Source organism: Bidens hawaiensis, unplaced genomic scaffold, assembly GCF_021521415.1.
Source record: "Bidens hawaiensis isolate Kalapana, Puna unplaced genomic scaffold, B.hawaiensis_p1.1 tig00055901_1, whole genome shotgun sequence".
Taxonomy (NCBI): domain Eukaryota; kingdom Viridiplantae; phylum Streptophyta; class Magnoliopsida; order Asterales; family Asteraceae; genus Bidens; species Bidens hawaiensis.
The window spans coordinates 16,845-39,177 of record NW_027500073.1 but is presented as its reverse complement, the minus strand read 5'-3'; the positions used below and the strand labels follow the sequence as shown (position 1 = coordinate 39,177).

At 32.6% G+C, this 22,333-nt stretch overlaps 1 protein-coding gene and 1 pseudogene across 1 annotated transcript; both read left to right on the top strand.

Annotated features, from left to right (window-relative positions):
- The first annotated feature begins 254 nt into the window (after positions 1–254).
- Positions 255–3,694, top strand: LOC143601211 (putative methyltransferase TCM_000336). Its single transcript, XM_077078679.1, has 4 exons — positions 255–742; positions 1,474–1,884; positions 2,401–2,673; positions 3,291–3,694. Exons 1-4 carry the CDS (start codon positions 668–670, stop codon positions 3,621–3,623), a joined length of 1,092 nt encoding a protein of 363 aa, XP_076934794.1. The 5' UTR covers positions 255–667; the 3' UTR covers positions 3,624–3,694.
- Positions 3,695–15,898: 12,204 nt separating this feature from the next.
- LOC143601212 (putative methyltransferase TCM_000336) lies at positions 15,899–21,399 on the top strand (annotated as a pseudogene).
- The last annotated feature ends 934 nt before the right edge of the window (positions 21,400–22,333 follow it).

Here is a 22,333-nt window from a genome sequence, read left to right as displayed (position 1 = left end):
CAAACCAACCGACCAAGAGTTAAGAAAAAAACAAACAATGAAACCAAACCAATGACAGGTTTGGATGGTTTCTCGATTTCAAACCAAACCGTAAACACCCCTATATTCAAACTTTTACAATAATATGTTATATATGTGGTGTAAGAGAGTGAGAGAGGGGAGGGGGGGCATCTTCCTGTCGCCTTGCTGTCTACAGCCACATACCTTCGTATGGGGCTTTGATCCACAACAGTGGAGTCCGCCTCCACCTCGCCGGCTGCCATGCCACAAGGATCCGGACCTAGGGTTCCGAATGTGTGGTGGGTGTTTTGAAAACCATATAATTCACTTGTAATAATACGTTGACTATGTTGCAAAAGGCTCATGACATTATAGCTTTCCAACTATTTTGATTATATTTCATACACAAGGTATAAATAAGGTATTCAGTTTTCATAGTTCTCTACATATTATTGTATTTAAAATAAACGAAGTCTTTTCTATATTCAAAATATAAAATTAAAAAAAGATTTAATTGTTTTATTTTTTCGAAACTTTTGGGATGTGCTGTTTTAGAGATGAGTTAGGCCATCAAGCATATTTGAAGCAAGTATAAAGAGGGGATAAGAGGTAAGTAGGCTTCACACTCAAAAATCATATCAAAACCATTATTAGCTATTGAGCATTAATGGATGTTGAGAAAGTCTTCCACATGAATGGTGGGCTTGGTGAAAATAGCTATGCCCAGAATTCATATCTTCAGGTAAAACATCTATTCTTTTAATTATTTTATTATTGCATGAATTTTAATCACTTTGTCATGTTTAAATTTTGTCTTTAAAACTAGTTTTTATGTTTACCCAATGATGTTTTAAAGTTTAAACTTAAGATTTAGACAAAGAAAATGGTTGGCATGTTGCAGACGGTTCGTCAAATCAAGTTTGAGCCAACAAGTATCAATAACTCTGGTCAGAATCGATAAATGGTGAGAAATTATCTAAAGAGAAAGTTGTGGTTTTCATTCTTTTGGTTTGTTCAAGTTTGGTATTCCAACCCAAAAGTAGAAAATTTGCTATTTCTGACCTTAAAGTTTCATTTTCGTCAATCTCGTTAACATATTTTGAATTGAAATAGTAGCTTCAACAACAAAATTATAAGGAAGGAAACCATAATTCTCTCTTGTCTAAAATTTATTTAACTCAATAACACTAGTTTGTCGATTTTTTTTCCCAAAACTTTTGATTATTAGAATCACAAATGATCAATGACATTAGTTTGTTATTTATTTTGTTTTATCCCCATACAAAAGTTTTTTAGCATGTCTTTTATAGACCAAAAGTATAAAGTAATTTACATTAAAAATGTACTTAATTATCATACAAATTAACCTTAATGATATAAACATAGATTCGGACAGAAAGGAGATTTAAAATGTGACAAGAACTATGAACACAAACTATAAACATATAAAATTTATGATAATTATTTTTGTAGAGAAAAGCCTCAGATATGGTGAAACACATAACACCCCAAAGCCTTGAAGAAACTTATGTCTCCACAACACCAGAGAGCTTAGGCATAGCCGATCTAGGCTGTTCTTGTGGCCAAAACACCTTATCAACTATACGAGAAATGGTGGAAACCATCGACAAAACCACCTCAAACATCCCACCACCCGAGTATCGTATCTACCTTAACGATCTACCAACCAACGACTTCAATGCGGTCTTCAGGATCCTGCCAGAGTTTTACAAAGAACTGAACACCGAGAGGCGTCTTCGGTGCCCAAAACGTGAATCAAGCGTGTACATCGCTGGTTATCCAGGCACCTTTTATGGTAGACTGTTTCCGGACAAATGTTTGCACTACATTTACTCCTCTTATAGTTTGCACTGGCTCTCCAGAGTAAGTATAATATTGTCTATAAGTTTATACACTACTAGAAAACGGGGTATTTTACCATCGGTCAATTGAAAATGGGTTGCGAGGGGATTTTGCAACCAAAAATACGGTGGCAAAAACTTCCGTAGGTAATCCGATTTTGTGATTGTCTTGTGACAGGGACTGTTTTACGACCGATTTTTATCCCATTTTTAAATTTTTCAGACCCAAAGTTGGAAGTCGCAAAATTTGTGTCCAGTATTTAAAATTTTAACTTTAGAAAGATTACCTTTTGCGACTGAATTTCGACAGAAACTGAGCAGTCACAAAGTCTGAAGTCGTTATGCAACATGATCTTGGCAAGTCGCTAATTTTACGACTGCTATGATTTCTGTTGCAAATCGATTACTGTTTTGCGACCATTTTTGTTGTTAAAAAATTATGGTTGCAATTTCTCTGTATGCTATTCTACTAGTGCAATTATGTTATAACTAGTTAAAAGTGGAAACTGATTATCATTCGCACAATTTACTCCTTCAGATTCCTCAGGGACTTTATGACAAGGATGGTAGATCCATTAACAAAGGTAGCTTTTACATCTCCAATTCAAGCTCGCTACAAGTCTCTAAAGCGTATTTTGATCAATTCCAACAAGATTTTCCATTGTTTCTTCAATCAAGATCAAAAGAACTAGTGCGAGGAGGTCGGATGGTGCTTATTTTGTTAGGAAGAAGAGATCAAAGCCATGTTGATAGGGGAAACTCATTCCTGTGGGAGCTTCTTTCACGCTCATTTGCGACCGTAGTCGCTAAGGTACTTTTTATAAGCTTCCTATAAATGGTCAACATATGGTGTTCACGGTTTGGTTTTGATGGTTTTAGATCAAAGTGTGAGTTAAACCGTCAATAACATTTTTTCATTTTTGAACAAAACCATATCAATGAAAATTAAAACCAAATCATGTCAAATCTTACTAATGATATGGGTTCGGTTCAGTTTCACAGTTCATGATTATTGGCATTCGTGATAGAACAAATACGGAAATACCTAATATAAGTTCAAAATAAAAAAGTGATAATGTTCCAACAACTGATACTTAAAAGACTCTTCTATTTTATAGTTATATTGTTAAACAAAGCCCAATCATATGTACAGTATAACTTAAAATAATGAAAGGCACGTGAAAAGTATAAGAAGTTACATAGCATAGAAGACTTATGATCTGTTTGGGCTTTTATGTGTGGCTCAGAGTATTAACCGTAAATTAACCATTCTGTATAGATTGAAAATTCCTATACTGACTTACCGAACGAAATGCTTCTAAAAAATCGATTCTAAACAATGCTTTGACTAGTTTTAAGGTTTCAAAGTGAACCATGAGCATCTCTAGTTAAGACTCTCATGAACTTTGATTTATTATGTTTACTTAGGGAGAAGTTAAGCAGGAAAAGGTGGACGAGTATGATGCCCACTTTTATGCACCCTCAAGGAACGAGTTAGAAAATGAAGTAAAGAAAGAAGGGTCCTTTAAATTGGAACGGTTTGAAATGTTTGAAATTGAACGCTACTTGGGTCCTTATATGAGTCATGGAACTACGGTCGCAAGGACCATTCGAGCCATCCAAGAGTCCATGATTTCCCAACACTTTGGAGAAGATATCCTCGATAAGTTGTTTGAGGATTATGGAAATTTGATTGATGAAGAAATGGGTATAGAAGATATTAAGCCCATAAGTTTTATTGTAGTTCTTAAGAAGTTATGAATTGAAAGATATGTAGGTGTTCTTGAATTGAACGTGTATGTAGCATGTATGTTTAGCGTGCATAATTTATTTGTATAATATATTATTAAAATTTTTATTTTCTCTCTGTAGATGGGTTAAATATTTATAGTTTTATCGGAAAGATAAAACATAAGATCCCACTAGGCTTTGGTGTCAGCACTTTCATTGTGGCCCAATAAAGTTGAGTCTATGCCAACCGTTAGGTTTTCTTTCTCCTGTTTGTTTAGTTCTTTTATTTCTCTAGCCGGGCTAAGACTGCCTGAGGTGCAAACTATAAATCTAAACAGGTTAGTAACCGAAATCAAACCATTTAGTAATCACTGAATATTGAGAAATCGGTTTGTAACTTATACAAACAGTAGGTTAGAAATCGGTTTTTAACTTATACAAACCGCATGTTAGAAATCTGTTTGGCATTTTAAAGGTGGAGCCAGTTGGTTAATAACCGGTTATTACCACACTAGTTTGAGGCCCGTATATTACACGGTTAATTGATTAAAATTTTAAATTTTAGTCATTAAGTGAAAAACAGTCAACAAAATGATCATATATTGTTCATATGATTACAATTCATATTAAAATTACATAACTGAAATTACACATATATGTTATAAATAAGTAAAACATTCCTTGTACACTGTACTTGTGATTGTATTGGTCGGTATACATTGTTTATCAAAAATCAAAATCTTTAGTCTATGTTTGCTTTTAACTCTAGATAAGGTAACACACATGTCTGCTTATAACTCTTCTATGTGACAAATAAGGTTGTTTATGTATATACCAACCCTAGATAAATTATAATGTATCCATGAAACTAACAAAAAAATATTCATGCACATAAAAATATATATGAAAAAGTCAAAACTTTTGTTCAAAAGAAGCCAAAACTTGTTATAGAATCTTGGTGCAAAACAGAAAATAACCAACAAATACGAATGTCGTGTTCAGTTCATGTGTACGATATAATTTGGTTTCGAGTCGTGTTCGGGTTAACTGGACCTACCAACCCAAGAACACGAGTACACGCACCGTGAAAAAATTTAAAAAACATTTAAAACAATATTTTGTCGGCTATTGAATCTGAATATATAAGGCTTCGGGTCGTTTTTGGGTTAGTTGGGCCTACCAACCTAGGAACACGAGTGCACGAACCGTGCTGCAATATTTTTTAAAAATAAAAAAAAAATAAAGAAAACAAAGAAATCCAAGTGATACCTTGGTGTCGGTTGTGTTTTAGTTTTGAAAGGTTGATATAGTAAAGTTGCATCAATTACCATCATCTGGTGTTATTTGGTCATCTTTTCAGAACCGTAATACATCTTACGCGGCTATTGAATATGAAACTATATAAAAAGTCAAAACTTTTGTTTAAAATAAGCCAAAACTTGTTATATAATTTTGGTGCAAAACAAAAAATAACCAACAAATACGAATGCCGTGCTCAGTTCATGTGTACGATATAATTTGGTTTCGAGTTGTGTTCGGGTTAGCTGGACCTACCAACCCAAGAACATGAGTATACGAATCGTGAAACAATTTAAAAATAAACATTCAAAACAATATTTTATCGGCTATTGAATCTGAATATATAATAAGGTTTCGGGTCATCTTTGGATTAGTTGGACCTACCAACCCAGGAACACGAGTACACTAACCGTGCTACAATATTTTTCAAAAAACAAAAAAAAATAAGGAAAACAAAATTAATCCAAGTGATACCTTGGTGCCGGTTGTGCTTTAGTTTTGAAATGTTGATATAGTAAAGTTGCATCAATTACCATCATCTGGTGTTATTTGGTCATCTTTTCGGAACACTAATACATCTTACGAGGCTATTGAATCTGAAAATGTATTAAAAAGTCAAAATTTTGTTCAAAAGAAGCCAAAACTTGTTATAGAATCTTGGTGCAAAACAGAAAATAACCAACAAATACGAATGTCGTGTTCAGTTCATGTGTACGATATAATTTGTTTTCGAGTCGTGTTCGGGTTAGCTGGAGCTACCAACCCAAAAACATGATTACACGAACCATGAAACAATTTAAAAAAAACATTCAAAACAATATTTTGTCGGCTATTAATCTGAAAATATAATAAGGTTCGAGTCATCTTCGGGTTAGCGGGACCTACCAACTCAGAAACACGAGTACACAAACCGTGCTACAATATTTTTTAAAAATCAAAAAACAAAAAAAACAAAAAAAGAAAACAAAAGAAATCCAAGTGATGCCATAATGCAGCAAGGGACTATGGTTATTGCAGCGTGAGCGATGTGGAAGATATTAATAATGGCAACAATATCTTCATCTGCACCAAAACAAATGCAATTTAGATATACAACATGTATGTATAATGTTTATATCAAATATATAAAATGAAACGTACAACATTGTCTTTACTTCCATCGACAACAGAAAGATGTAAAAACTTTCCATCGTGCATGTGGTGCAGGTAGGGATGAGCAAAAACGGTTTGGAACCGTCAGAACCGAGGAACCAGAACCGAACCGGTGCCTCCGAACCGCTAATGTGTGTACCGGTTCGATTCTCGGTTAGCAGAATTTGCATTAAACGGTTCCTGGTGTTCTCGGTCAGAATATTCAAAACGTTTTAAATAAATATACCAATCCCAATTTTTTTAGACTAACTTATAAACCAGCATCCATTCAATCATTTTTTTGATTCAAATCTTCTTTCTTTACGTTCAAGAACTAGCAACCACGATCAATTTTGATTTAGGCTATCAAGGTAATTTAATAGAAAATGATTTGATCTTCCATTAATCTATCGTTTCTAATGATTTATTTAACTTCAACACTTAGGTTTAAAAAAAATATAACGGATGTTCATGTTGTAATCTAAATTAGTTTTACCGTGAAAAAAGACATACAATTGTATAAACTTGTTTTGCAACTTGCAAAGTTTGCATAACTCATTTGATAAATAAATGATCGAACCGGTTCTAGCCAAAACCGATTAGCGAGAACCGGCTTTAGCGGTTCTGGAACCGAACCGGTTTACTATAATAGGTTTCGGTTCCGGTTTTATTTTTCACTGATTTTCGGTTCCGGTTCGATTCCGGTTCTGGTTCAATTCTCGCAGTTCTGAACCGTTGCACAGCCCTAGGTGCAGTGCATCAACAATAGGTATATCGATTGTAACACTTTCTGGATTTGGAGTCATTACGTGCATTAAATCATAAAAAAAATTTTAAAATTAGTTGAAAAGATAGTGAATAACCACTTACCAATATAACATCTTACTATTACATTAAAATTGCAATAACAATATAATATACTAGGTTACTAACCCGTGTAGTACACGGGTGAAAAATAGGAAATTCCTCACGTAAAGAAATTTGATTATATATTTGAATATTATATTCTTCGTCTAATAAACACAAATAATTTTAACCGACAATATCGCCCGTTCTTGAAAGTAAGTTCATTGAACTTGTCTAAAATCGAAGGATACACAAAGTCTATTAAATCATATACTGGATATAATGAATTGTTAATTAGAATATCATGGGGAATTTGTACATTCATTTGTCGTCATTTGGACCCCCATCCCCAACATTCCCTTCACCTATATCCAATAATTAATTCGCAAATTATTTTATTATTCCAAGTCTTTTGCCCCCTCTTCAACATGTAAGGATTGGCCTCCAACTGTGAGCCTCGTGTTTTTTTGATAGTTTAAGTATCTTTCACTTTGACAAGATGTAGGAAGAACTTATCGAAGTGTAATTTAAAATAAACACGAACAAAAGTCTATACAATCTAACTATTTATTTAACAAAAGTATCATAAATTTAATATTTACAACTCCCTAAATACTTCCTTTTATACAAGGTTTATACTTTAATTTGTAGCATTTCGTTGTTGTCAAAGATTAATATAAAAAGGAACAAATTGTTTTTTAATAGTTAATAACTAAACACTTAGAAACATCAGTTGGCTTATATGACTTGTTTAACGATTCATAGAGCCATAACTTGTATACACTCTAATATTGACTTGAACTTGTTATGACTTCAACTCAAGATGCTAATAACCCATCTGGTATTATAGTATTTTCCATAATACCTTACCGGAAAACCGTAATAGTTCAACATCTCCATTGATTTTTTTTATTTTGATATGGAACCTAAAGAGATTATAAGAAAATTATATAATAATTAAAATCAATACAAACAAAAAGGGAGAAGGAAAAGAATTGTTAATGAAATAATGAATAATATGAGAATCAACTATTACAGTATCAAATTTGTTGGGACTTATATTTTAGACCGACGCATCGAATTAATCTTTGGGTGAAAAATATATTATTTTGGTCTCAACCAAGGGTGGATGGCTTGAAGACCAAGTCATGCTAGGCTAGTATAAATAGATGTTTTTATTCATTTGTCTAGTATGAGTGACTGTATTGTGTATGTGTGAGATTTAGGGTTTTATCCCTTTGAGAGAGTCTCTGCCTCCAGGATGAGCTCTCCTGGTGGCGGCTGAGATATTTCTTAATTGATTGTATGTATGAATGTATGTATGAGTGTTTCATCTTAATGAGAATCATTCGGCTAATATTTCATACTACCGTTTCTATCTTGTTTGTGTTTTGATTACAATTGTTCATCCTACTTTATTGTTGATTGTTAATCAAATCAGGCTCTCTCCCAATACACCTCATCCGTCCAACTAACATCATTCAAGAGTGAATACGAGTTAGATTCGATCCTAACCCTAGATCCGAGCTCCACACCGTTGATTGGTATTGATTATTATTCACGCTTCCGCACCGGGGCTCGGTTCTCACAAAATTAAACCTTACCAGAAAATAATTAATCTCCCTTACTGGAATTGGCGATGACGGAGATAGTAATCCGAAACACACACACACACACACACACATAGAGAGAGAGAGAGAGATAGATTATAATGGTTAGGGTTTTCAACCTTAAGATTTATATAATATAAATGAGATTATTTAGTATGTTTTTGAATTCTAATAATAATTAGAATAATTAATATCATAATTACATTAATAGGTTAATTATGATTTGTTTGACTAAAAATATTTAAGTTACTGTAAATTTTAAAATTGGATATCTTTTTAGTAATAATGAATTTTTAATCATCTTACATTTAGACATTATGGAATGTTTGACCCTTTAAATTTAAAAGTTTAAAATTTAAAATTGAAATCCTTTTAAAAATAATAAGTTTCAATCATAGTAATGTTACACATTATGAAATGTTTGACCATTGATTTACAAAATTTACCTTTGAGTTACAATTTAAAGTTTATAAAATTATTAAAATGGCATAAAACTTTGAGTACTATGGTTATAAAATGGTGACACAAAATAAACATAACTAAATGTAATTATGATAAAAAAACATATATATATATATATATATATATATATATATATATATATATATATATATATATACTTTTGAATGATAAAAATAGCACTAATGAAGACAATTTTTTTTATAACCCAATTTTCTTATTGGCTCCTTTTATATTTCATAGAAACATCCAAACGATTTACAATGAAGTGGCAGGTAAGCGGGTAACAAGCTACGCCGCAACCCCCTTTTGGATAGCAAACCCAATCCGACTAAAAACAAAGTTTTGATTCTTATGTGCTGATACGTTACTATACACAACTTTCTGAACCCTATTCAAAAGGTCCACGGCATCCGGAGCTAAGAAACCAAAAGTGTCAAAGGCGAAGGGGATAAACACGTGTTGATTCTCCAAACAAGCTCTCTCGTGTATAGCAACCTTGCCCGATGCCGCCTTCAATGCTGCCTGGCCTGCTATAAATCCAGTGTCCCTAATCCCAACAAGAGGGGACACTCCTGTGAGGTCGACACAAGCGTGTTTTCCCCCTACCCACCCAAAAATAAGTATATCTGCCGGTCGTAATGTAGATCTTCCTTCTTGAGGATCCGTAAGAAAGTTTACGGGGCTTCCTTTTTAGCTTAAATTTCGGCTCGTTTAAGAACATCGCATAGAACATCCCTCACCAAATCATGCCTGTACTTAAACCCAGGCAACTCTTTGCAGTGAACCGCATGCTCGCCAAAAGAATCCAAACAAACCTTACGGCAAACCGGGCACGGCTCATCTACCGGAAACAAAGGGACCATTAACCGATACTTCAGGATGGCCCGGTACTCCAAAGCCGACATATGTTGACCCAATCCTTCAATAGGGAGAACACTTAAGAAATCTTGAGCCCGAGGAGCCCGAAGACACTCAAACACCGCTTTCTGACGAGGGGATAAATCAAACTTCATTTCTAATAGAAAAAAATTGCTATGTTCCAAAATCGAATTCTCAAAGAAAATAGCACTAAGGAAGACAATACAAACTTTATTTCAATATACATAGTTGGATAAATTAACCTTACAATATTCCAAGGCATGTCAAAATGCAATTAGAGTTAGATTTAGATTTAGTGACGACATAAATCATTAAATTCATAACATACTTAAGGGAAATTTAACATCACAAAACATACTTGTATACATTAATTAAATGGTGACCAAATTTTAATTGTTTTGGTTGAAATGTTGACGAAATGTGAATACCTTTTGTGGATTGTTTGACCAGATTGTAAAAATATTTAAGTTATTGTAAATTTTAAAATTTAAAATTGAATCTTTTTTAGTAATAATGAATTTTTAATCATGGCACATTTAGACATTATGGAATGTTTGACCAGTTAAATTTAAAAGTTTAAAATTTAAAATTGAAAATCCTTTTAAAAATAATAAGTTTCAATCGTAGTAATGTTACACATTATGAAATGTTTGATCATTGATTTAAAAAATTTACCTTTGAGTTACACTTCAAAGTTTTAAAGTTTATAAAATTATTAAAATAGCATAAAACTTTGAGGACTATGGTTATAGAATGGCGACATAAAATAAATATAACTAAATGTAATTATGATAAAAAATACATAAAAAACATATACACATAATTATGATGTGCAACAAATATTTGTAAGTAGACATATTTGCATCGAGTGAGGCCTTCCGAACAATCAAAGATCTATTCTCGCCAAGCCACACGTCATGCTTGGGAATGCATGGCTTCCTTACATAGGCTTGCATTATGTTGCCCTGCCAAATTATTATTAAGATTAGTACAAAGTTGTATGAATAATATAGTAAATTAATGAATGTGTTAACAATACCATTTCGTCTTGCACGATCATTTTGATCGACCAACCTTCCCGGGCTTTGAATTGTCCTTCAGCCGCCAAAGTTTCAAAATACACACCTTTAGGATACACTCACTGTTAAGAACATCCAATTGGCTCAACATGGTGATGTTCATTGGCTCCATCTTCCTAGTGATGAAAAGTTAAAATAAACAAAACAAAAAATACACTTAGGAACAATAACACTTTTAAGCCAAAAATGAATACAAAAATGGACGATATAAACACAACACAAAATAAAAACCTTAAACACAAAGATAATGGTTTTTGCTAAAGATGGTTTGATGGTGTAAGAATTACCGTATCAAAGTTAGGTATTTGTACGGATTTAATCATGGGAGACTGGATTAGAGAAGGAAGGTATACAAGGAATTAATTAGAAACAAATTAGAGAATTTGAAATATCTTAAAGTAACAACGAAAATTATGGAACCAGGATTAATGGATTTTCAAATTTTGAATTATCTATAATGTAATGTTCGAAAATTAGATTATTATAAATGTAATATTATTTAAATGTTGACTATATTTATATATACGGAAATAAACTTATTAATGTAAAAATATAAGTTATAAAAATAACCATGAATCATATGATATATAAAATAACCATGTATCTAATATATAAAATTATAATCATTTATGATATAATCAACTTCTAAACCATATGATTAATGTAATAATATAATTTATAAAATAACCATGTATGTAATATATAAAATTATAATAAATTCTGATATAATGAACTACTGAATCATATGATTGAAAGTTATAAAAATAGTTAACATAATATAATTATTTATTACACAATTACGGAATTTTATAATTGAACACTAATTATCAAATCCAGTATAATCAATCCATATAATCAATTAGAATATTTAAAATTAGCACCATATTACACGAGTAATTGAGGTGGAATAAATATAAGTTATAAACATAACCATGAATCATATGATTTATAAAATAACCATGTATCTAATATATAAAATTATAATCAATTCTGATATAATGAACTACTGAACCATATGATTAATGTAAAAATATAATTTATAAAATAACCATGTATGTAATATATAAAATTATAATAAATTCTAATATAATGAACTAATGAATCATATGAATGAAAGTTATAAAAATAATCAACATAATATAATTATTTATTACACAATTTTAATATAATTGAACACTAATTATCAAATCCAATATAATCAATTAGAATATTTAAATTTAAAATCAGCATCATATTACACGGGTAATTGAGGTGGAATAAGGATGATTAGTCAAATCCTTAATCAATTGTTATATTTGAAATTTAAAATCAACACCATATTACACGGTCAACATTTGTATTTTTAGTAAATTTTAAGGATGGTTAATCAAATCATTAATGAATTGAGCCATTAATAATTTAAATTTAAATATTGTAACATATTCTAATTGAAAAATTCCGTAATTAAACATTATCCTTAATCAAAGGTTTGATTAACTATTTGATTACCCATTAATAATAAAATTCCGTAATTAAACAATTTCCGTAATTAATAAGTCAATGAGTCTACATCCGTAATTATAGTAAAGCTTAATGATTTTTAATCAAATAGTTAATCAAATAATCTCTTCTGAAAATAGTTATCATTAATCAATTAATCAAATATTTAAATGAAAGATAATAATAGTTATAGTATACATAATAAAGAAATCGTCATTATAGTTATAATATACATAAAAAATCCGTAATAAAAAATAATAAAATAAAATTATTTTTAAAAGATAAATATAGTTATAGTATACATAATAAAGAAATTAATTATCTAAATTATATATTATCTATTCTCTAAAAAACATTAAACCTGGTGCGAAGAAACATAAAGCTTGTGAATGAAATCAAACAAAAATAATAAAATAAAATTAGTTTTAAAAGATAATTATAGTTATAGTATACATAATAAAGAAATCGTAATTATAGTTATAGTATAACTATAACTGTAGTAAACAAATAATTAAATATTAATTATAATTATTAAGTTGAAACATAATTATACAAGATTTAAATTTCAAAAAGTATTAAATTAACACAACTACACACATGTATACAATAAAAATATAAATAAATAAATAAATATATATATATATATATAATAATAATAATTATACCCCAAATCAGAAAACTCCATTGTTATTCGGTTTTGATGTTGAGCTTCCCTTAAAATGGAGTTATTGTTATTAAAAAATCTGGTAACATGTCTGATGACATCTACAAATAAAATATATCAGTAATTATACATATCATGAGGGTTATTTATGTGGTAAATAAGAAATACAAATAACGTATAGTTCCGTTTTGTGGAAAGTTTTTGGCTTTTATATCATTAAAATTAACAAATTTCAGCCCATACAAGTGACCTTCAAATTCGTAGGAATTTGAGAGATGGGTCTCGGCTGTGAAACAAAGTTTGTGTGGGAAGTCTATGTATTTGTAAGTAGACATATTTGCACCGAGTGAGGCCTTCCGAACAATCAAAGATTTATTCTTCGCAAGCCAAACATCATGTTTAGGAATGCACGCCTTCCTTACATATGCTTGCATTTTGTTGCCCTGCAAATTATTATTAAGATTAGTAAAAAGTTGAATTGATAATATAGTAAATTAATTAATGTATTAACAATACCATTTCGTCTTGAACAATCATTTCGATGGACCAATCTTGCCCGAGTTTTGAGTTGTCCTTCAGCCGCCAAAGTCTCAAAATACGCACCTTTAGGATACACTCACTGTTTTGAACATCAAGTTGGTTCAACATGGTGATATTGGTTGGCTCCATATTGCTAGTGGTGAAAAATTTAAAAAAACAAACATATCATTTACGAACAATAAAAAATTTAACCAATAAAATTAATAAGAAAATGGAAGATATAAAAACAACAAAAAGTAAAAACCTTCGCACAAAGGTAATCGATTTTAATAAAGAGGTTATGATGGTGTAAGGATTAGGCTATCAAATGTACGTATTTATACAAAATGAATTAGGGTAGACAAAATTATAGAAGGAAGGTAGTAAGGTAATTGATTGCAAACATAAATTTAGTAAATTTGAATATTTTGAAAATAAATTATGGTAAGAACGATTACAAAGGATTCCGTAATGAATGTATTTTCAAATTTTGAAATTTTGAAATTTCTATTATTCAACAATTCAGCAATTCTAATTTTGAAATTTTCGTATAATTAGATTAGTATAAATATAAATATTAGATTAGTATAAATGTCATATTATTTAATTTAAATGTTGACTATAATCTCATGTAAAAATATAAGTTACTAATTATATTATTTATAATAATATAAATATTATTTATAATAATATAATTAATCATCAATTATAACACCATATATTATTTAATGTAATTCATATAAGGTTTGAAAATAAAAGTTAATAATTTTGTTATATATATGTAAGTAAATTGTGAATTATATTATTGTAATTATAAGTAAATCGTAATTATAAGTCATGGTCAATGGGTCAAGAATGGATTTGTAACTCAAGTGTTATTCTTAAACAATAATAAGACAATGAATTTTGGTTATAATTGTTAAAACTTAATGACCGAAATTAAGTAAATGGGTCAATGGGTGAACATCCATAATTATAGTAACACTAAATCATTGTTAATTAATTCAAATTTACATTCAAATTGACACCATAAGTTATACAATCATTAATTCAAATTTACAAATTAATTACAATCAAAGAATATACAAAAATTTTATTTAAATTTACAATTTTCGTAATTAAACCATTTCTTAATCAAATCGGTCATCATTTCCTAAATTTAACATGAATGGTACAAACATTTACAACTTTATGAATTTGATAAATTTAAATTAAAATAAATATAATATTTTAACAAAAATTCAAAATTTAATATCGGTAATCTCTATATACTATATATATTCACTCTATACGTAATCTCTATATTAAATCCATAATCCTTTCTATTGATGAAATATCAAATAATAATCTAGATTATATATTATATACTATCTAAGAAAATAATAAAGGTGGTGAATAAAATCAACCAAAAACAATAAAATATTCAAAATGATATTTTGAATATTTGGTTTTGGAAACTATAGCTACGATTTTAAATATTCAAAATGAAATGCACCTAGAAATGTCACTTAATAGAAATATCTAGAAATGTTCCTATATAAATGACAATTTTAAATATTCAAAATGAAAATGAAAGATAAGACTTTAATAGCATTGATGAATCTAATTTTAATATATTTTTGATTAATTTAATTAAGATGAAAATTAGAGAAGGCCTAGATATATATGGAAAGTATGAGAATCAACCAATAGGAAGGGGGGATTTTGACATAAAGCTTATTGCTTTAACAGTATAGTTAGATGTTGTTAATCGCTTGGAGCTGTTTATCACTTGCTACAATATTAATTAAAAAGTGACAATTATATACAAATTTAATAACAATCAACATCAACCAAACAATTAGATAACACCACCAAATCAATTTCAATGGTCCCTTTCTCTTGTTTTAATCCCACCCCACGATTCATGGTAGGCACCAACAGTTCTAAAGTATGGAATTGTAAAATTACCTAAAAGTAAGCGACAATGGAACGGTCTGAAGCAACGGTGGAGATGAACAATAACAACGGTGGAGATGAACAGTCTCGTAGGTTTAATCAGATAAGGGAGAAAGCAGGGAAGTAATGGCAGATTGGCAACAAAGTGAAGAGGCGCCTGATTGAGTGTCTACAACGTAGATTTTTTTATTTGGAAGGGAAAAACAAATGGATTGAATAATATAAGGATCCACATAACATTAGTTGGGCGGGTTGACCCAAAATATACCATTTTAGTGAATATGGGTTAAAAAAGGTGAAGAGTGATGAGAGATTGACAAGTGACAATATATAGTAGTTTAGGCATAGCCGATCTTGGCTGTTCATGTGGCCAAAGCACCTTATCAATCATACGAACGAATGGCGGAAGCCATCGACAAAACCACCTCAAACATCCCTCCACCCGACTGCCGTGTCTACCTTAATGATCTTCCGACCAACGACTTCAACTCCCTCTTCAAGATGCTTCCAGAACTTTGCAAAGAACTGAACACCGAGAGGCATCTTCGGTGCAAAAACAATGAGTCAGGTGTCTACATCTTTGGTTGTCCAGTACTTTTTATGGGAGATTGTTTCCGGAAAATTAATCTACACTTCATTCACTCCTCTAGCAGTTTACATTGGCTATTTGGCTCTCAAAAGTATGTGCAGTACCGTCTGTCTATGCATTTATATTAATTTTTGCTAGTGTTAGTTAAAAGTAGTGACTGATTATAAATCCCACAAATTACTTGTTTAGATCCCTCTGGGACTTTATGACAAGGTAGATCGATTAACAAAGGTATCTTTTACATTAGTTGGATTGAATAATATAAGGATCCACATAACATTAGTTGGGCGGGTTGACCCAAAATAATACCATTTTTGTGAATATGGGTTAAAAAAGGTGAAGAGTGATGAGAGATTGACAAGTGAAAATATATAGTAGTATTTTATTAGAGTAGTAAGATGAGTTAAAATCTAGCCGTTTGTTTTACCATTTTATAGAACATGTTTGGGATTGACTTTGAAAACACTTTATTAGCTTATTGGCTTTTTCAAAAAGCAATTTTGAAAACCCAAGATTTAGGGCTTTTAAAAACTATTTTTTAACTCATTCAAAAAGCTAAAACAAAAGAAATTTTTATGTTTGCCAAACATCATTGAACTTATTGGCTTTTTGGTAAACCTAATAAGCCAATAAGATGTTTTCAAACTCAATCCCAAACATACTCATAGTCATTTGAACATGTTTTTGGACCATTTTTCTCCCATGAGTTAGTATAAATAAGTATTGGGATGTATTGGTTTGATAAAAAAACTTCTCTAGCTCTCATAAACACAAATACATTAAGAAAAATGCCCCCCCCCCCCCAACCACCAAAGAAAATAATAATAATAATAATAATAATAATAATAATAATAATCTCACATGACAAAGTGGCAAACTCTAACAGTAACACTAAAAAACACTCACATGTGGTTTGTGAAGATTTGTTGTTTTGGAAGCAAATGAGGTTCTTGAAAAAAGTTTGGAATCCGAGATGGGGCATATCACTCGATGCTCGTACGCACCCAAGAAAGGCGGCATCGGATATGCATTTCATGTGGCGCTCGACACATGTGGTCACGCCGCCGGTATGCATAACCGGCTTTGCAAGCGTAACCGGAATTAGAATGCGAGTAATTGCCATTCAAATCATACATAGCGTACTTGCTTTTATTAAAGAAGATGAAGAGAGTGTGCAACAACGAACTAACGCGAAGGTATTTTTAAGTATTTTAAGATTCTTGATTTTTTTGTTTTATATTCACTTGTTGGACGATATTTTAGGCCTCACAAGTGCTCCATCAAACACATTAAAAAAATTAAGACTTGTTAGAAGCGTTTAAGTTGATAAGCGAGACAAACTGAGCATTGAATAATATAAGACAAAGCGGGGTTGACAAGATGTTGGCTAGAGTGACATCATTTTGTGAAAACAAAAACAAGATTAAGATGCTAGATATCACGGAAAGCTACGGTAATTAACGAAACCGAAAGAATATCATTACTAATCGACATCATTTTGAAGTTGAAGTTTTTAATACCGTTTTGTATATGCAAATTCAAGAACTTGTAAACAAATTTAGTGAGGTCCCAACTGGTTTGATAGAAAATATGTCCAATTTAAATCCTTGTGGTTCTTTTTCTAAGTTTACATATCGAAGATAGTGGCATTTTATGATATGTATCGGAATGACTTTAGTAATGAAGAAAAGGGAGTATTTCGGGTGATCGTACGACCTTTTATCACACTTTAAAGGAAGATGATATATTTGCAAAATTAGGTGGAATGTGTGACCTTGCTCGTGTAATGATGGAAACCAGAAAACACGCCACTTTTCCTTTGGTTTATCGTATATTGAAGCTAGCGTTGGTTTTACAGGTTGCACTCGCAACTATTGAAAGATGTTTCTAAAATGAAGTTTATCAAGACGAATTTGCGCAATCGAATGAGTGATGAGTTTTGAACAATGTTTTAACTTTTGCGATTGAAAGAGAAACGCTTGATAAAGTAAAAGAAGAGGATGTAATAGCTCGATTTCAAGCTTTCAAAAACCGACGGGGAGAAATATGCAGCTCATGTGTTTAAATTTATCTATCATTGTGATTCTATTTTGGTTTAGTTTACATTATATGAAATACGATTTTTTTTCTTAATGTTACCCCTGACATTTGGTTCTAGATCCGCCATTGATGAATTTGATTGGCAACGGTTAGTTCGTTATAACAACGGAACTAAACTCGGAAAAGAATTCCTTAAAGTAACATATTAAATAAAATAATAAATAAACATATTTATATAAAAAAAAATGAAACTGCGGCACCAAGCCACCTCTTTTAAATCAATTTGGAATCAATATTTCAACCAAGCCACCACAATATTTCGGGCAGCCCTTTTTGAACAAGCATGGGTTTTAATTAAGGAGTTTGGTTGTAAGTCCAAAATATGATTATAATGCAGTAATTAACGGCAATTAAAAATTGTATAAAGAGGGGAGTTGTATGTCCTAGGTAGATCCCATCTCACATCTGAATGTCAAAACCATCCATGGACGTTGATAAAGTCTTGTTGGGTTTCAATAGTGGTTCGGAACGAAAACAGTCAAGTAATTTCAAACCCGTTTTAGTTATAATTTCGTTTCGATAGATATTAATCATTATTAGTATACAAACTTAAACGAACTATAAAAACGCAGCGGAAAATAAACGATTAACACGAACCAAAAACCGAAACCCAAAACCCGGATCTGATTACAACTATGTACGACCACGATTAAACAATAATAATAAACAACCATAGATAAAGTTTCAAGCTTTTATACCTCGGTTATCGAAACCGGGAAGACACCGAAGGCTTAACGAAACGTGCTAGACGAAACGACACAATCAAACGAATCCAAGCAAATCCGGCAGCGGCGGCGGCTAGCGGCGGCGGTGGCGGATTCCGGTAAGCAGTGGGGAAATTTCCGGTGGCTTGTGGCGACAACGCGGTGACTAGCAAGTTCAGAGAACCAGCGGCAGCAGCAAACAACTACAACAATAGTGGCGGCGTTTTTCCGGTGACGGGAAAAACGTCCGACGACTATTAAAGATGATAGTGGGCTGTGGTGGTGGCGCAGAATGACTGTAGCAGCTAAACAATGATGGTACAGTAACAATGAAGGTCACCGGAAGTCTCAGATGGTCGGAAATACCCTCGCCGGAAAACCGGCATACGCCGGAATCATACAACACTCGCCGGAGAGGAGCTGCGACTTGTGGCTGAACTACATGGAGGCACCAGCAGCTCGGCGGTAGTGTAAAGGGCGGTTGTGGTGATGATTGGACGGTGGCCGGAGGTCCGGTGGCCCGAAGGTGGCGGCTGCCGGAATTCTTAAGGATGGTGGCTAGGGTTTTTTTGTGATAAAGATGATTAGGTTATATTATGCATATATATAGTATACTATATATGGAAAATATTTTAGGGTTTAATCAATCTTAAACCCATTGGGCTTAAGCCCAAATACCAACTAAAGCCTAAACCACCATCTTATAATTCTTACTGATTGTATCGGGCCCAGTTAACGTTTAAGTGAGTTTATATTTCGTTACCCCCGGTGTACTCATACCGGGTCATATTCGGGTCGGTCTGCGTTGACTTGACCCGAACCGACCATTAAATCCAACAAGTCTTTCACATGAACGGTGGGCTTGGTGAAAATAGCTATGCTCAGAATTCATATCTTCAGGTAATACATCCTTTGCAATATATAAAGTGTACGTTTTCTATAAAACTAGTTAATTTTATTTGTTTGTGACTTTGTGTAGAAAAAAGCTTCAGATATGGTGAAACATATAACACTCAAAGCCCAAAACCCTTGAAGAAATTTATGTCTCCACAGCACCAGAGAGTTTAGGCATAGCCGATCTTGGCTGTTCTTGTGGCCAAAACACCTTATCAATCATACGAACGAAAGGTGGAAGCCATCGAACAAAACCACCTCAAACATCCCTCCACCCGACTGCCGTGTCTACCTTAATGATCTTCCGACCAACGACTTCAACTCCCTCTTCAAGATGCTTCCAGAACTTTGCAAAGAACTGAACACCGAGAGGCATCTTCGGTGCAAAAACAATGAGTCAGGGGTCTACATCTTTGGCTGTCCAGTACTTTTTATGGGAGATTGTTTCCGGAAAATTATCTACACTTCATTCACTCCTCTAGCAGTTTACATTGGCTATTTGGCTCTCAAAAGTATGTGCAGTACCATCTGTCTATGCATTTATATTAATTTTTGCTAGTGTTAGTTAAAAGTAGTGACTGATTATAAATCCCACAAATTGCTTGTTTAGATCCCTCCGGGACTTTATGACAAGGAAGGTAGATCGACTAACAAAGGTAGCTTTTACATCTCTAAATTGAGTTCATTACAAGTCACTAAAGCCTATTTCGATCAATTCCAAGAAGATATTTCATTGTTTCTGCAATCAAGGTCAAAATAACTTGTGTCCGTAGGTCGAATGGTGCTTATTTTCAAAGGAAGAAGAAATTAAAGCCATATTGATAGGGCACTTCATTCCTTTGGGAACTTCTTGCAAGATCATTTGCCAACTTAGTCTCTAAGGTACTTACTTACATATGCTAGCTTCATTAGAATTGCGAGTTTATATATAAAAAACAATTTCATAAACGTGAAAGGGGGAGGGGTAGGGCTCAAAGTTTTCAAATGAAAATGGGTAAATTTACATTGCGTAAAATTTTTGATGAGCAACAATAGGTTAATTTACAAGCAAAAAAGGAAAAAGGGGGGGGGGGGGGTTGGAAGTCTCCATTAACCTTCGTCAGTGGTGACAGACAACTGATTGCCTACCCGACGAAAGCGAACTATGGGCGGCTTTCTATGATTACGAATAGATCAACGCCGATTCTTTATTAGATTTAGTTTAAGTTTTCATTGGTTTATTTTATGTGGTTGATCCTTTTGCGATTATCAAAAACTAGTTCATGAAGGAACGTATTATGTTCCATAAAATTGTTTTGATTAATCTCTCTCTATAATAGGATGTACAACGATATCTCATATTTTGAGATAATATATTACAATTAATATAAGCATATCTAGCATAATAATACAATGATTCTATCACACCCCTGCAGTCGAAGCGGGATGATACTGTCTGCTTAGACTGGATCAAAAAGAATCTTCGGAAGATCTTTGGTGAAGATGTCAACAATCTGGTAGCATGCGGGAACATGGACAATGTGAAAATTTCCACATTGTACCTGTTCACGAATGAAGTGAATGTCCAGTTCAATATGTTACGTACGTTGACACTGCACGTGATTGCCAAATAAGTAAATAGCATTGATGTTATCACAGTACACCAAGGTAGCAATGGAAAGCGATTGATGTAGTTCCAATAGAAGGTTTCAGATCCAACAAATCCTGCCACGGCATATGCAACGACTCGGTATTCGGCTTCTGCACTGGAACGAGAAACCCTGGACTGACGTTTCGAGGACCAAGACATAAGTTTTCTCCAAGATATACACAGTACCTAATATTAGAACGTTGTGTGTCCGGACACCCGACCTAGTCGCCATCCGTATGTTGAGGTGCCTTTAATGTACCTTTGTATCCGTTGAAGAGCATGCCAATGGGCGAACTTGGGAGAGTGCATGTGAATGCGTACATGTTAAATCGCATAAAAGATATCTGGACGGGTAAATTTGAGATATTAGAGGGCACCAGCTAAGCTCCAATAGAGCATGGGGTCCTTAAAATCGGTACCAACATATGAACTGAGCTTGGGTTTAGTGTCCACACGAGTGGGGACTGATTTGCAGGAAGACATCTACCCGCTCAAGGATTTTGTCAGTGTAAGAGTGTTGTGGTAAAAAAATATGATTACTATGCCCCTTGACCGATATTCCCAATAAATAGCTAAGGGGGCTGAGATCTTTCATTGCAAATTCACCTGCAAGACTAGCCATGATTTCAAGACGTAATGCATCAAAGGAAGTAGTAAGGATAATGTCGCCGACACAGATCAAGAGATAAGCCATGTCTTGTCCATGTTTGTAAACATTGAGAGAGCTATCACTTTGACTTTGTATAAATCCCAACGTGGTAACAAAATTTGTAAGTCGTTGGTACCATGCCCGGAGTGCCTATTTTAAACTGTATAGAGATTTCTTAAGATGACACTCATGATTAGGATAATCCCGATGGTGAAGTCCCATAGGCTGTTAGATGTAAACCGTTTCAGAAAGTGTGACGTTGTAAGCC